We start from the raw sequence: 16,607 nt of genomic DNA, 5'->3' as shown, positions 1-16,607 counted from the left end.
TTTCATCTTTTTCAGTCATTTTCAGCAGACAGCTTCAGCGTTAAGGCATCCACACAGCATTTTCGCAGGAAATGCAGATTTTTCTAGTTATTATTATTCTTCAAGTTGCTTCCGTACGTTTTTGCCGTTTAACTACTGCTTCAGTTTTCAGCCGATTTTCTCAGTTCAAACTCTCTACTGTTCTGCTCTTTCTGCTAATGTTTGCTATGACTTTTGGTGTTTATTACTATTATACTTTTTAAAATATTACACTTTTTTCCTTTAATTTGTCCATTGAAATGAATGGAAAACTTCCACAATTCTGCTAAAACTTGCTTGTTTTTGAAACTTAACTACTTTGTCATACTTTCACCTAGAAACTCTATTCAAACTTTAAAATGTTCTCAGATTATTGGGCTATTCCAGAATGATTCAGCTTTTTCAGATCTTCTACCGTTTTAATCTTATACCTCTTTAAGTTTTCATTTGCAAAAATGTGATTTTTCAGAAAATACATGCGTTGCTATGGTTGCTATGCAATTAAGTCAGAGTGAGTGCTGGTCCGTTCTGAATTTTCTCTTCATGTCTAAACAACTTCTTGCTACTCGCTCAATTTCCACTCAACTCCCACAAATTATACATCAAAACGTAGGTATTTTTGCTGGCTTTCACAAAATTCACTATCATTCTTGTGGGATTTACACATTTTTTGCAAATCTCCTCAGAGCAACACAAAGTCTGAAAACTCTCCATACAAAGTCAATGGAGAGTTTGTTCAAAATCAGCGCTGGATTTCTCTAATGAGAGGCATTTTCAAATCGTCATATCTCCTTAACAAAACAGAGTTGAGACATGAGGCTTGTGCCAATATATCTTCAGACATCCTGATGCTCACAATTCAAGAATTATTTCCTCACCTATTACCGTTTGGCCATGAATTACACTTGTTTGAGCATAGGAAATTTGTCCCTCGCTCAGATTTCTTCAGATTTCAAACTCTGGAAATGAGGCACTTTTTTCTCTCGTCATATCTTTTTGATGGATTGCAACAGAGTCCTGAAAATTCCCATGCCTGTTCACCAAAGCCTGCTGTTTCTTACGGTGAAAGAATGATTTTGATGCTCCATATAGATTTAGAGTTACAAACATTGTTTGAGGGCAAGTCAAGGCAGTTTTGCTTTGCCTCTGCTCAGTTACAGTGTATTACAAGTCATATATCTTTAATAATTTATATTTTATCTCTGATTTATGAAGACCTGCAGATTCCCCATCTCTTCTGAACAAAACGGTGTCAGAATGAGCGTTCTAGCCCCTACGGTTAGGAAATTATGGCCATTTGTTCGAGGGGAATCCTGAATGTGAGAAATACACTGCAGAAAACTCATACCTCTCTCTGTGTCTGTGTGTGTAAGTGCTGATTACAACAGGTGCAGCTAATTTAGCTGACCTAGATATACCAAGCCCAGACTCTAAACAGCCACTGCTCCCTTTAGGCTCTGTGTATGTGTATGTTTGTGTGTCTGTATCAATATTTCTCCCATGTTACATATTACTCCTCCATAATAGTATTTGTGCTAAATCAAAGTACTTCTACTACATCTTAGTACTTCTGCTCAATCATAGTATTTCTGCTAAATCATAGTATTTTTGAAAAATCATGGTATTTGTGCCAAATCATGGTTTTAGGGCAGAACCATAATATTTATTTTATGTTATGAGATTACTACTAAGTGGAGGAATGTCTGTTATGTTATAGTTTATGTGCTGAATATAGTATATCTGCCAAATCATAGTATTTATCCCAAATCATAGTATTTATGCAAAATTACAGTATTTCTGCTAAAAAGCAGAAATAGTACCTTTTAGCAGAAATTTCTGTGAAAAGATATTATTTATGTTAAAACGTAGTATTTCTGCTAAATCATAGTATTTCTGCCAAATCATAGTATTTGTACTTATTCATAGTACTTGTGCCAAATCATAGTATTTGTACCCAATCATAGTATTTCTGCAATATGATCGTATTTGTGGCAAATCATGGTATCTTTTTGCCAAATCATGGTATTTGTGCCAAATCATGTTATTTGTGCCCAGTTAAAATTTCTGTTATATTATAGTGTTACTACTAAGTCGTAGAATTTCTGTTATGATATAGTATATCTGCTGATTATAGTATATGTGCCAAATAATAGTATTTATAGCAAATAATAGTATTACTGCCCAAACATAGTATTTCTTGTAGTATTTGTAGTAGTAGTTGTTGTAGTATTTGTGCAAAAACATAGAATTTCTGTAAAATCATAGTATATCTGTTATGTTATAGTATTACTACTAAGGCATAGTATTTCTACCAAATCATAGTATTCCTTCAAAATCATAGTATCACTGCAATTTCATAGTATTTGAGCGAAATTGTAGTATTTGTACTAAATCATGGTACTTGTACCAAATCATAGTATTTTTTGCAAATCATATTATTTGAACCAAAACATTGTATTTGTACGAAGTCATAGTATTTCTTCTAAATCATAGTATTTCACCCAAATCTCAGTAGTTGTGCTAAAACCCAGTATTATTGCCAAATCGTAGTATTTGTACTGAAACATAGTATTTGTGCCAATAAGAGTATTTGTACTAAATCATACTACTCGTGCCAAATCATAGTATTCAAATCAAAATATAGTATTTGTACCAAAGCATTGTATTTGTACGAAGTACAGTATTTCTGCCAAATCATAGAATTACTGCAATTTCATAGTATTTTGAGGAATCCCTTTTGTTATAGTATTACTTCTAAGTCATAGTATTTCTGCTTTGTCATAGTATTTGTACTGAAACATAGTATTTCTGCCAAATCATAGTATTACTGCTATTTCATAGTATTTGAGTGAAATTACAGTGTTTCTGCAAAAACATTGTATTTCTGCTAAATCATAGTATTTCTCTCATCTTAAAGTACTCAATTATTGTATTTGTGCCAAAGTTTAGTATTTCTGCCAAATCATATTATCTCTGCTAATCATAGTGTCTGCCAAATCATAGTATTTGTGCCAAATTATGGGATTTTGCCAAAACATGGTACTTGTGCCAAATTATAGTATTTGTGCCCAATTAATATTTCTGTTATGTTATAGTATTACTACTAAGTCGTAGAATTTCTGTTATGTTCTGCCAAATCATAGTATTACGGCTATTTCAAAGTATTTGAGTGAAATTACAGTGTTTCTGCAAAAACATTTTATTTCTGCTAAATCATAGTATTTCTGTTATCTTAAAGTACTTGCACTCAATTATAGTATTTGTGCCAAAGTTTAGTATTTCTGCCAAATCATATTATCTCTGCTAAATCATAGTGTCTGCCAAATCATAATATTTGTGCCTAAGTGCAGCATTTGTACCAAAACATAGTATTGCTGCTATATCATAGTATTTGAGCCAAATCATAGTATATGTCCTAAAACATAGTATTTCTGCCAAATCATAGTATTTGTCCTAAAGCATAGTATTTCAACAAAATCACAGTATTTCTGCTATGTTATAGTATTTGTGCTTGTAGAAAAACCTGTGTTAGTGTGAGCTACATTACCCAGCAGCCTCTGAGCAGTGAGGGAATTCATGGGACTTCTGAGCTACATGGTCTTCCTTCATTCCTGTGTTAACGATTGAGGAGAGAGCTGCTGGGAAGGGGAGCAAATAGCCCATCCTGTATTTGTTGGGGATGGTGTGTGTCACATAAACGTGAGTTAATGTTCCATGCTTAAGATGTTTACCCTGCTACTTGTGTGTATTGGTTTTAGTTACCTTTAGCGTATGTGCTAGTTAGCGATAGCTATGGCAGCACAGTTATTTGATTGTTTTGGGCTTGTTCCTGCTTTGTTTGTTCCCCCTGCAAATTTATGTGAATTTGTACACTGTAATATCGCTGTATTGACGTAGTGGCTAAGTAGGAGGCTGACTGTTACTAAGTGCATCAGTGTACATAGGTCATCTCTTGTGTTGGAGTGCCCTCTTGTGGCGCCTTTTGGGTAGTGCCTTAGTAAACGTGAACACTGCAAAGAAGTGGTATCAGACTGGTTTGTAGTGGAGCAATTTGTTGCCAGTTTCTTTCATCTTTAATCCGTATTCATGTTGTAATGTAGTAGTACCACAATATGGCAGAAACACTATATTTTGGCACAAATACTTTGATTTGGTATGCTTTAGCTTCTTCACCCCTTTTCAGCAAAATTTTCATTTTTTTTCACCCCTTTTCAGCACAAATTCCAGCTTTTTTGGCTGTTTTCAGAAAAAAAAAACTCTTTTCAGCAGAAACTCTGCTGATTCATCTCTTTTCAGCGCAAGTTTTATCATTTTAGCAGCTTTTCTAATATGGACCTCAGATTCTTCTTAACGCTCCATGGCAGAAATACATACAAGTACCCACCTGATGAAGCAGACAGAGGCAGTACCTCTGATTGGTGAATTTGAGCAGAACCAGGTTGTTTTGCCTCTTTTCAGCAGAAATTCTGCTGATTCACCTCTATTCAGCGCAACGTTCTGCTTCTTTGCCTCTTTTCTGCAGGAAATTCTGCTGATCCACCTCTTTTCTGCAAAACTTTCAGCCTTTTCACCTGTTATCAGCACAATTCTCAGCAGCTTCTGCTCATTTCAGCAGAATTTTCCATCTCTCCACAACAACTTTTTGCAACTTTTCATCTTTTTCAGCTTTTCAGCAGACAGCTTCAGCGTCAAGGCATCCACACAGCATTTTCGCAGGAAATGCAAATTTTCTAGTTATTCTTCAGTTTCCGCCTGAAATTTTGCAGCGAAACTCGCCCCGCAGTTTTGAGACAAGCTTCATATATGTTACCTCATTTTGTGCGGCTGGATCAGGAATGGTGTGCTATGACTTTTGGTGTTTATAACTATTATAGTTTTTTAAATATTAATATTTTAGTGAAAATCTTCCCGCGCTTCTCTGCCAAACAGTTTTGAAAATAGGGTTACATATGTTAGATCATTTTGTGCGGCTGGAGCTGGACTAGTATGGTATACACTTTTGGTGTTTATGACTTTTATAGTTTTTGAAATATATAGATTTTAGTGCAAATTTAGGCCAATTTCCATAGAAACAGACTTTATTTGTGGTGGGTTGGCTCACTCTAGTGGCATACCGGGAGTAGTACGGCTGAAAATCTGTATGCTTGTTACAAAACTCCATATCCCATAATTCATAGCACCCCTCTGCCGAGTTAAACAATGGCGGACACCACTTCATTTTATATGTCTTTTATTCGTGTTTCTAGGTCACAAAATACACTTTTAAGATATTTTCAGGCGAGAATGTAGGTGTGTAAACTTCAAATATCTGCTCGTTTTATCAAGACATCCCATATTAGCGACAATTCTCTTAAGTGTTGCTGATAGCCGGCTAGCTAGCTAGCGCCGCTAGCTTAGCTAGCTAGCGCCCCTTCGTGAAAAACCACCCAGGCTTGGCTGATAGTGAGGTGGCTAAAATTTGTTTAATCGCCTGATCGCTCGGCAAGGGTCTGTGTCTTAGCTGGACTTATTTTTCGTTTATATGGGCCGATGATGCTGGTCGATGTGGAAAAAATAACTGAGTTGTTTGGTGGTGGAGCTACAACAGAGGGCAGCTATCCACCGGTGTGTGACAGAAAGGACATGCCGCGAACGAGACATACAAGGCGGTGAGGCTACCGCCGATCGTCCGGTGTTTGCTAACGCGGAGGTCAATCGTGGATCAGGGAAAGCGAAGGCAGGAGCGTGAGGTGAACTGAATTTCAGGTAAGAAGTTATGACCTGCACTCTATTTGGGTCAGATATAAACCGAGTTTAGGTGTAGTTTATTTAGCAACAGTTCTCTTACGTGTTGCTGATAGCCGGCTGGCTAGCTAGCTAGCGCCGCTAGCTTAGCTAGCTAGCGCGGCTAGCGACCCTTCGTGAAAAACCACCCAGGCTTGGCTGATAGTGAGGTGGCTAAAATTTGTTTAATCGCCCGATCGCTCGGCAAGGGTCTGTGTCTTAGCTGGACTTATTTTTCGTTTATATGGGCCGATGATGCTGGTCGATGTGGAAAAAATAACTGAGTTGTTTGGTGGTGGAGCTACAACAGAGGGCAGCTATCCACCGGTGTGTGACAGAAAGGACATGCCGCGAACGAGACATACAAGGCGGTGAGGCTACCGCCGATCGTCCGGTGTTTGCTAACGCGGAGGTCAATCGTGGATCAGGGAAAGCGAAGGCAGGAGCGTGAGGTGAACTGAATTTCAGGTAAGAAGTTATGACCTGCACTCTATTTGGGTCAGATATAAACCGAGTTTAGGTGTAGTTTATTTAGCAACAGTTCTCTTACGCGTTGCTGATAGCCGGCTGGCTAGCTAGCTAGCGCCGCTAGCTTAGCTAGCTAGCGCGGCTAGCGACCCTTCGTGAAAAACCACCCAGGCTTGGCTGATAGTGAGGTGGCTAAAATTTGTTTAATCGCCCGATCGCTCGGCAAGGGTCTGTGTCTTAGCTGGACTTATTTTTCGTTTATATGGGCCGATGATGCTGGTCGATGTGGAAAAAATAACTGAGTTGTTTGGTGGTGGAGCTACAACAGAGGGCAGCTATCCACCGGTGTGTGACAGAAAGGACATGCCGCGAACGAGACATACAAGGCGGTGAGGCTACCGCCGATCGTCCGGTGTTTGCTAACGCGGAGGTCAATCGTGGATCAGGGAAAGCGAAGGCAGGAGCGTGAGGTGAACTGAATTTCAGGTAAGAAGTTATGACCTGCACTCTATTTGGGTCAGATATAAACCGAGTTTAGGTGTAGTTTATTTTCGTTGTGCTGACTTTTTCAATCACTTACAATAACTCGTACTGCGTGCTAGCTAGCACTACGGAGTTTGTATACAGCGGTGTGCGCGCTAAGTTACCGATGTTACCGATGTTGAACTTTATGACAGCCTCCCCTGTCATTCTCTCGCCTGTTGAAACTTCAGTCATGAAACTGATCAATGATCGGCTTTTCTCTCTTGTTTGTTTATCGCGCTAAACAACAGCAGCACGTTTAAGCTTGATCAGCTGTTGTTAGAATTCTTTTGATTTTAATTTCTAGTATCAGCTGATGTTTGCTGGAGCATGAAGATGAAATCAGGAGATGTCCTTACTGAATCATCAGAGCTGAACTGGTGATGGAGAAACAGGTTTACCCTTAGGTGACATGAATGAGTTGAAGGGAAGTTATGAACTGTTTCTGACAGACAAATATACACCAAGCTCCTTTTTTTGTGTAGCTGACAGCTGGTAACTGTGCAGGGGCGGATCTAGCAAAGCTTTTGCCAGGGGGCCAGGTAGGGCATTAACAGAGAAAGGTGGACATAAAGATATACTTTTCTTTCTTACTCTCATATAAAATATTTAGCTTTTATTAAATAGTTATCTGAATCTTACAACCAAAGTTTGTATAATAACACACAAGATTGGCTGTAGACCATTGTTCATCATTCAGAACACTGTGTAAAAATAACAAAAAACAAAAAGTGAATGCAAAAGTGCATAAATATTTATTTTACGTGTTTGATGTGTGTGGCGGGGCATGGTCTGCAGTGCCGCTGCAGGGGAGGTGGACCCACCTGAGCGGCACCTGCAATCACGCCTCTCAGGCGTAGTCTGTGCTCTCTCGGCTGTTTTTGGGTGTGTGTCGGGCTGTGAGTTGAAAAGCTACAGCCGGCTGTTTGGGTACACCAACCATGTGTGAAAAGTGGTCCATAACGTAATGCTTCAAAGCGTGTTCATGCAAACATTGTCGGATCTGCCGTGGTACAATGGGACTTCTGCTCATGAACCTGTGTGCACAGCGTCTGCAAATCGGCGCTGTACGAAGTAACTTGATCTTTACACAAAACTGTAAGCTGTCATCTGTGAAGCGTGAGCGGTGTTTGTTTTTACCATAGTTCATGGTGGAGAATGGGTGCTCTTCTGAGTTTTGCTCTCTGTAGCTATATGAATGGCAAACTACACTGAATAGCAGCGGCATAGGCACACATAAAATTTCTTCTGAAATTTTCGCTTTCTAGTTATTATTATTATTATTATGTGTGCCTATGCCAAGAGGCACACATATTACTATTCCTCGGATTTATTATTATGTGTGCCTATGCCAAGAGGCACACATATTACTATTCGTCGGATTTATTATTATTATTATTATTATTATTATTATTCTCCAGTTTCCGCCTGAAATTTTGCAGCGAAACTCGCCCCGCAGTTTTGAGACAAGCTTCATATATGTTACCTCATTTTATGCGGCCGGATCTGGAATGGTGTGCTATGACTTTTGGTGTTTATGAATTTTATAGTTTTTTAAATATTAATATTTTAGTGAAAATTTTCCCGCGCTCCTCTGCCGAACAGTTTTGACATTAGGGTTACATATGTTAGATCATTTTGTGCGGCTGGAGCTGGACTATTATGTCATGACTTTTGGTGTTTATGACTTTTATAGTTTTTTAAATATTAATATTTTAGTGCAAATTTAGGCCAATTCATCTTTTGGCGCCAAATAAACAGACTTCATTTGTGGTGTGTTGGCGCCATCTTTTGGTCCCATTGAAACAAATTTCAAACTTCATTTGTGGTGTGTTGGCTCTCTCTAGTGGTATGCCGGGAGTGGTACAGCCTGTCTACCCTTATTTGGATACCGTAATGATGACAATATCAATGGCGCGCACAGCCTCGCTGCTTTCAGGAACCATTGGAGGTTTTAAGGTTGCGCGAACCATTGAATAGTTACGGTAAACACAATGGCTTCTATGCTTGGTGGAAAACTCCATATCCCACAATTCATAGCACACCTCTGCCGAGTTAAACAATGGCGGCCACCACTTCGTTTTATATGTCTTTTATTAGTGTTTCTAGGTCACAAAATAAACTTTTAAGATATTTTCAGGCGAGAATGTAGGTGTGTAAACTTCAAATATCTGCTTGTTTTATCAAGACATCCCATATTAGCGACAGTGCTCACACGACGTCGGTCCTGCCTGACAGCTAGCCGGCTACCTAGCTAGCTGCCGCACTTGGCTGCAAATGGACAGCGAGGGGACTCTCTCGTTTCACCTCCCCGGTCTCTCGCAAATGCTCGCACAGAATCGGAGTTACAGCTGGATGTGGAAAAAATAACTGAGTTGTTTGGTGGTGCTATAATGCGGAGCTACAACAGTGGGCAGCTATCCACCGGTGTATGACAGAAAGGACATGCCGCGAACGAGACATCGAGGCGGGGCAGGCGACTGCCGATCGACCGGTGTTTGCTAACGCGGAGGTCAATCGTGGATCAGGGAAAGCGAAGGCAGGAGCGTGAGGTGAACTGAATTTCAGGTAAGAAGTTATGACCTGCACTCTATTTGGGTCAGATATAAACCGAGTTTAGGTGTAGTTTATTTTCGTTGTGCTGACTTTTTCAGTCACTTACAATAACTCGTACTGCGTGCTAGCTAGCTTTATGACAGCCTCCCCTGTCATTCTCTTGCCTGTTGAAACTTCAGTCATGAAACTGATCAATGATCGGCTCTTCTCTCTTGTTTGTTTATCGCGCTAAACAACAGCAGCACGTTTAAGCTTGATCAGCTGTTGTTAGAATTCATTTGCTTTTAATTTCTAGTATCAGCTGATGTTTGCTGGAGCCACAGCTGTAAAAACGGCTGTTCCAAACCAGATGTCCTTACTGAATCATCAGAGCTGAACTGGTGATGGAGAAACAGGTTTACCCTTAGGTGACATGAATGAGTTGAAGGGAAGTTATGAACTGTTTCTGAGAGACAAATATACACCAAGCTCCTTTTTTTGTGTAGCTGACAGCTGGTAACTGTGCAGGGGCGGATCTAGCAAAGCTTTTGCCAGGGGGCCAGGTAGGGCATTAACAGAGAAAGGTGGACACAAAGATATACTTTTCTTTCTTACTCTCATATAAAATATTTAGCTTTTATTAAATAGTTATCTGAATCTTACAACCAAAGTTTGTATAATAATACACAAGATTGGCTGTAGACCATTGTTCATCATTCAGAACACTGTGTAAAAATAACAAAAAACAAAAAGTGAATGCAAAAGTGCATAAATATTTATTTTACGTGTTTGATGTGTGTGGCGGGGCGTGGTCTGCAGTGCCGCTGCAGGGGAGGTGGACCCACCTGAGCGGCACCTGCAATCACGCCTCTCGGGCGTAGTCTGTGCTCTCTCGGCTGTTTTTTGTGTGTGTGTCGGGCTGTGAGTTGAAAAGCTACAGCCGGCTGTGTGGGTACACCAACCATGTGTGAAAAGTGGTCCATAACGTAATGCTTCAAAGCGTGTTCATGCAAACATTGTCGGATCTGCCGTGGTACAATGGGACTTCTGCTCATGAACCTGTGTGCACAGCGTCTGCAAATCGGCGCTGTACGAAGTAACTTCATCTTTACACAAAACTGTAAGCTGTTATCTGTGAAGCGTGAGCGGTGTTTGTTTTTACCATAGTTCATGGTGGAGAATGGGTGCTCTTCTGAGTTTTGCTGTCTGTAGCTGTATGAATGGCAAACTACACTGAATAGCAGCGGCATAGGCACACTTAAAATTTCTTCTGAAATTTTCGCTTTCTAGTTATATCTACAGTAGCTCTGAGCCTGTGTCCAATTTAGTTTTGTATCTTGAATGAAATACAATCTTTTATTGTCTTTCTTCATTTCTGTAAAACCAAGAGAAAAACACACAAAGACAACCCTCAGTAATTTATCTCCTGCAATTTTTTTCTTCAAAAAACTATTCGGTAATTTCATTATATTTTTATATTATGATATTATAATAATATTATTTATTATTCACATCTCCTCACCATCATAGCAGATGAACCACATAGGATATTCACATGAAACATCTGCCAGCTTCTCTCTTTTCCTCCCACAGTTCCCAGGATATGGCTCCCAGTTTTGTCTTCCATTCAGATTCCAGCTGCTGTCATTTTGAATGTATTCCACTCCTGGCAGAGACCAATGCCACGTCCTGTTTCCACCTGTGTTGTTGTTCAGTCCAATCCAGGCTTCTCCTTGATTCTGTGTGGAGTTACGGAGTCTGCTCATGTCTGTCATGTCAAACACTTTGGCCAGGTCTGTATATTTCTCTCTGCAGTATCTCTGTGCTTCAGACCAGCTCTTGTTTTCTGCAATAAAGTGGTACTCATACAGGCGGCATGTAAAGAAGCAACACTGACCTAAAATAAAACAAAAATTAGAGGATAGAAAAATCTTGGTCAGATAAACACTGATCTATATTCAGTGAATATTCTGGTAAAATATTGCAAATGTTTAATAAATCAACATTAATCTGTGTTCATTTTAAACTTAAAAAAGTACATTTTGGAAAAAAATCCACTTACCCATCAGAATAAGCAGATACAGACTCCACTGCATCTTTGATCTGACAGATGAAAGTGATGTTTTATTGCTCAAGGAAACAAAGATTTGAACGAAGCTTCTTCAATGCAAACTTTATGTCAGGAAAGAAAAGATGGATCAATATATGATGGTAGGAAATATGAAATATATGTGAACCATTATGAACCAGAATAGACTTTAATGTATTTTTAATAATTCAGAAGGTCATGAACAAGCTGACAGAACCATTAATGTTACTCATCTTGAAATCTCTTGGTATTTTAACTGTTATTAGTAATAATTGTGTATAATATGTTTTTTTTTCTTTGTTGAATACACAAATGTACATTACACATCACCTCTGTACCACAAATATGAAATAATATTAAAAGTTTTAAACTTACATGTGATCATTTCTCCTCTATTCAGTCTTCATGAAGACAGCTCTCAAGTAAATATTAAAATACACTAAAAGAGAGCTCTCTTTGTGCTGGTCAGGATTTGAATATTAAATTTTGAAAAGTGCATCTATTTCCTCTGACAGATTGACTCACGGATGGGGGAGGAATTTTATATGAGAGTTATAAAAGGTGTCATTTACATGATGAGGAAACAGGAAAAAAGGTGCAGAAAACACTGCACTGCTAACAGTCCAAGAAGCAAAAACATATAAACACGTCTTCCTTATTTATGTTGCTTAATAACTTCATCCATTATCTTAATCTGGGAGTGAGGCACAGGGAGAGCATGATCTACTCATTTTATATAATGTTAACGTCCATCCTCTTAAACACTTATCCAACTCAGACTTGCAGGCCAGCCTGGAGGATATTCCAGCTGACTGTGTGTGAGAGGCTGCTCACATTTATTTTATTATTATTCTTATATTGTTTAACAAGACATGTAATGTTAAGGTGGGATATTGGACTATCAAATCAAAATGATAAATTTAAAGGATTTCTGGTTACACTGTACTTCTATATACATAAAAATACATAAAAATTTGAGTAATTTTTAAATTGATGCAAATTAGACTGAGTTTCTATCTCTAATTTGCTTTTAGTTGTAATAAATTCTGTGCTGGCAGTGGGAGATGAAGATCTGAATGTTTAAGGCAAACAGACTTTAATGTGTGACTGTCAGGTCTCTACTTCCAGCACTCTCACTTCAAACTTGAGTATTTTACCAGGTTAGTCTAAATGACTTCATGAATATTAGCTCTACTTCTGTTTTCCTTAAACAAACACCAGGTATAATCTGCTTCTGTTGAACTGTTTTACATAAGCATACACTAAGAGTGGTGAGGTGATGTAACATTACAGTTAAATGTTTGAAATGTTTTGTTATGTTTTTTTTCTTTTTCTTTTGGTTTTTTGGTTTGTTTGTTTGTTTTTATACATTGAACAGCACTTTAAGTATTAGGTATTTTCTTTCCACATTGTAGCACTTGGAAGGGCGGGTTGCTACGTTCTAAGATATCAAATGTGTAAAGTCTTATCAAATCTGAACATCTGATATAAAAAAAAGTCTTGCAAGTTCTGCAAAGAGCAGACAAGAAAAAACAGAGAAAACTGAGCTGAACTGGTCCACACAGCTGAGAAAAATACACCAGCGACACAGGTATAACACAGATGTGACGATAAACATCACAGGGTGAGCATGTCAGGCACAAACACAGGTGCCTGACATGCTCTCAACTCTCAAGATCTTCAGCTCACAACTCTGGCAGAGCTTCACCAGCTGACTCCCATCAACAATTAAAAGTATTTAAGGGAGGAGAAAGGTGAGCTTTGGTGCCAGAGAGTCATGTTGGTGGTTGCAGCTAGTGAGCTGTATTTTGTGATCGTTTGCTCCTCCTCGGTGGAGAGGAGTGTGTTTGGTCACTAATCTCTTTTTGACTTACTTTTCAGTTTACTGACCAATGCTTAAGTTTTGTTTTATTTCTTTAAATGGTGATAGCAGCTTGTAATAGAAACTTTAATAAACTTCTTTAATTTAACCCTTTTGCCTCCCTGTCTCCTTTTTTCTTACCTGAACACTTTTTGTTACATTCCCTATTTGCCTGGACCTTTTTAGGGGAACGTAACAGACAGTTTGGCAACAACTCTTATGTGCTGCATGAACAGAGTATGTCAGGCTGAAATATGTAAACCACAATCAAACAGATCAACACAGAAACATATTTATTTTCATCTATTTTCCAAATCTAGTCCTTTTTTTTAATCAGGCATTTATTATAGAGGTAATATAAAAATAGCTGAAATACTTTAAACTGTCTCCACACATTACAGTAAATAAGTCACCCAGAGTAACACAGAGGAATAAAAAAGGAAGGAGGACAGAGGGAAAGAATAAAGATTTGCAGCTAAATGCTTGTAAATTAATGCTAAATTTCAGGTCATTCAAAAACACAAGTTCATGTCCACTTAATAAACTTGTATGTGTCTTATATTGTGTGATATATTTCAGTGACTTTTGTTTGGTTAAAGAAGTGCAGACTAATTTTGTGATTTGGTCTGATCCTGTGTTTTTGTGCTAATCATAAGTGAAACTTTATCCACCATCAGTCCCACATTTTAGCTCTTGTCCTCTGGACAGCTTCCATACTAGATGAGTGTCGTGGAAAAATTTAAGTGCTCTGCTGCACTAAAAGAATACTCATGTAAAATATTTTAGTTGTTATATATTTAAAAAATAGAAAAATAGAAACCCAATCATATATACTGAGTAAGGGCATCATCTACACTCGACCTGTGCATAGAAACAAAGATTAAATGACATAAGAAAGTTTAAACTTACATCTGGTTGGTTCTCTCCTTGATGTCTCTCCTCAGTGTGCTCATAAAGACTGCTGTCAAAAGAAGGTTGTTTGCTACACTAACACAGAGATCTTGTTTGCCAAAGGTCAACATCTGAATATTGAAATATTCCACCAGAATGATCCAGTGTATATTTCAGGGATGAAACAGGGATTTTATGTAATGCTGTGGAAACAGAAATAAACCGCTGCACTGTTGACTGTCAAACGAGCAAGAGCAGGTAGAGGAAAGAAAACCCTAATCCTAAAACTATAAATAAATCTTTCCCATTTATGGTTGCTACAAAATGTGACACTGAGACACGAGGACACAATGAAGGTAAGAAGAGTCAATACTAAACATGACTGACCTGAAAACTGAAAACCAAACACATAAAACTAACTCTCCCTTTGAGCACAGAAATCATAGATTCAAAAATGAAATATAGGACTGGTTCACAATGAAATGCACAGACATCAAGGACAGATAAAAACTCTAAAATAAATCAATAAACACGAAAAGTAGACCAAACCCATGAAAATGTCTGTGAAAATACATTTTTATAAAGTAATCAAAATTATGGAGACAACAGGATGCAGCTTGCCAGCATCAGTATTCAGATATGCTGCACTCTGCCTCTCACCCCACATCATGTGTTTCTCTACCCACAGCAGAACAAAGTGTGATAATAGTAACAATCTGCACTCAAGTCAACAAGATCCTCAAATATTCAACTTCTTTACAGACAATAGAGAAAGTGGCTCAACAGTTGCTGTCAGTTATCCCACAGATAATTAAAGTGATTTGGTTGAATTCATAAATTCATAAATACATTCATGACTTAGAAATTCATTTGTAAAAGAAAATCATACATCATCTATAAATAGGTTGCAGAAAAATATACAACATGTTCAGTTGGATCTTGTCAGTGATTCCAGTGATCCTCCTTTTAGAGAAAACCAGTCAGACACATGTTGATAAAAACTCACCATCATAACAGAAGAAGGGTTTTTCTTTGTCACATTCATCAGAGCTCCATTTTCCTGATCTGTTTAACAGAGTCATAGCACATGTCTTGTTGCTTTGTGTATCATTGAATAACTGCATATCCCAGTATCTGAAAGAGAAATCACTCCCATCTGACCACCTCCAGCTGTCTCTGAACAGACCGACCCATGCACTACTCGGGTCTCTCTTTTTCTTCATCATCATGAGTTCTCCTCCATCTACCTGATCGAGTCCACTGGCCAGGTCAATGTGATGGTATCTGCAGTAGCTCTGAGCCTGTGTCCAGTTCATAGGTGTTGTTATCAAATACAATGTTTTATTGTCCTTTTTCATTTCTGTGAAATAAACAGAAAAAAGCACAAAGACATCCCTCAATAATTTGTCTACTGAAATTCTTTCTGTATGTTTTCTCAATTCACAATTATGTGATTAATTATATTTGTATATCATGATATCATAATATTATTTCTTATTATCCACATGTCCTCACCATCATAGCAGACGAACCACATAGGATAGTCACAGGAAGCATCTGCCAGCTTGTCTCTTTTCCTCCCACAGTTTCCAGGCTTTTCATTATCAGTTCTTCCATTCAGATTCCAGCTGCTGTCATTTTGAATGTATTCCACTCCTGGCAGAGACCAATGCCACATCCTGTTTCCACCTGTGTTGTTGTTCAGTCCAATCCAGGCTTCTCCTTGATTCTGTGTGGAGTTACGGAGTCTGCTCATGTCTGTCATGTCTGTCATGTCAAACACTTTGGCCAGGTCTGTATTTTTCTCTCTGCAGTATCTCTGTGCTTCATACCAGCTCTTGTTTTCTGCAATAAAGTGGTACTCATACAGGCGGCATGTAAAGAAGCAGCACTGACCTGAAATACAGAAATATGATAGACATAAAAATCTGATTTGTAAATCAAACATTATAGGTGAAAACTGTCAAACATGAGAAGACTGACTGACTAAAGATAGGAAAAACTAATCATCCCATCAACAAATCAAGTTTAAATAATAATAAAAAAAATATGTGAAGTAGTAATCTATATTCATTATAAATTGCATAGGGTATATTTGGTAAAACAATCCACTTACCCATCAGAATAAGCAGACACAGACTCCACTGCATCTTTGATCTGACAGATGAAAGTGATGTTTTATTGCTCAAGGAAACAAAGATTTGAACAGAACTTCTTCGATGGACACTTTATGCACTTTCAGCTAGTTAAAGAAAAATAGTGAACCACTATGACCAAAAATAGATATGAATTCTTTTTTTTTTTTATTAATTCAGGCTCTCATTAACAAGCTGATGAAATTATTTATGTTACTCATTTTGAAAGCTCTGGTTATTTTAAGCCTGTTCACCTTTTCAATGAGAGCTGCCCATAATAATCTCTTTTTTTTTCAACACAAGACAAAAATACATCAGATATTGT

General features: G+C 38.1%; 1 protein-coding gene across 1 annotated transcript in view; it reads right to left on the bottom strand.

The window, feature by feature from the left end:
* Positions 1–16,351, bottom strand: part of LOC100709484 (C-type mannose receptor 2) — a 75,527-nt gene extending 59,176 nt beyond the window's left edge. The window contains exons 1-3 of the mRNA XM_025905668.1: positions 16,264–16,351; positions 15,663–16,043; positions 15,154–15,507 (exon numbers count right to left, since the gene is read on the bottom strand). Of these exons, the coding sequence (XP_025761453.1) occupies positions 15,154–15,507; positions 15,663–16,043; positions 16,264–16,297 (769 nt within the window). The 5' untranslated portion in view covers positions 16,298–16,351. The remainder of the gene's footprint in view (positions 1–15,153; positions 15,508–15,662; positions 16,044–16,263) is intronic.
* Between the last annotated feature and the right edge of the window lie 256 nt (positions 16,352–16,607).

The sequence above is a fragment of the Oreochromis niloticus genome, linkage group LG3, assembly GCF_001858045.2.
Source record: "Oreochromis niloticus isolate F11D_XX linkage group LG3, O_niloticus_UMD_NMBU, whole genome shotgun sequence".
Lineage (NCBI taxonomy): Eukaryota > Metazoa > Chordata > Actinopteri > Cichliformes > Cichlidae > Oreochromis > Oreochromis niloticus.
This window is presented reverse-complemented; position numbering and strand designations above follow the sequence as displayed.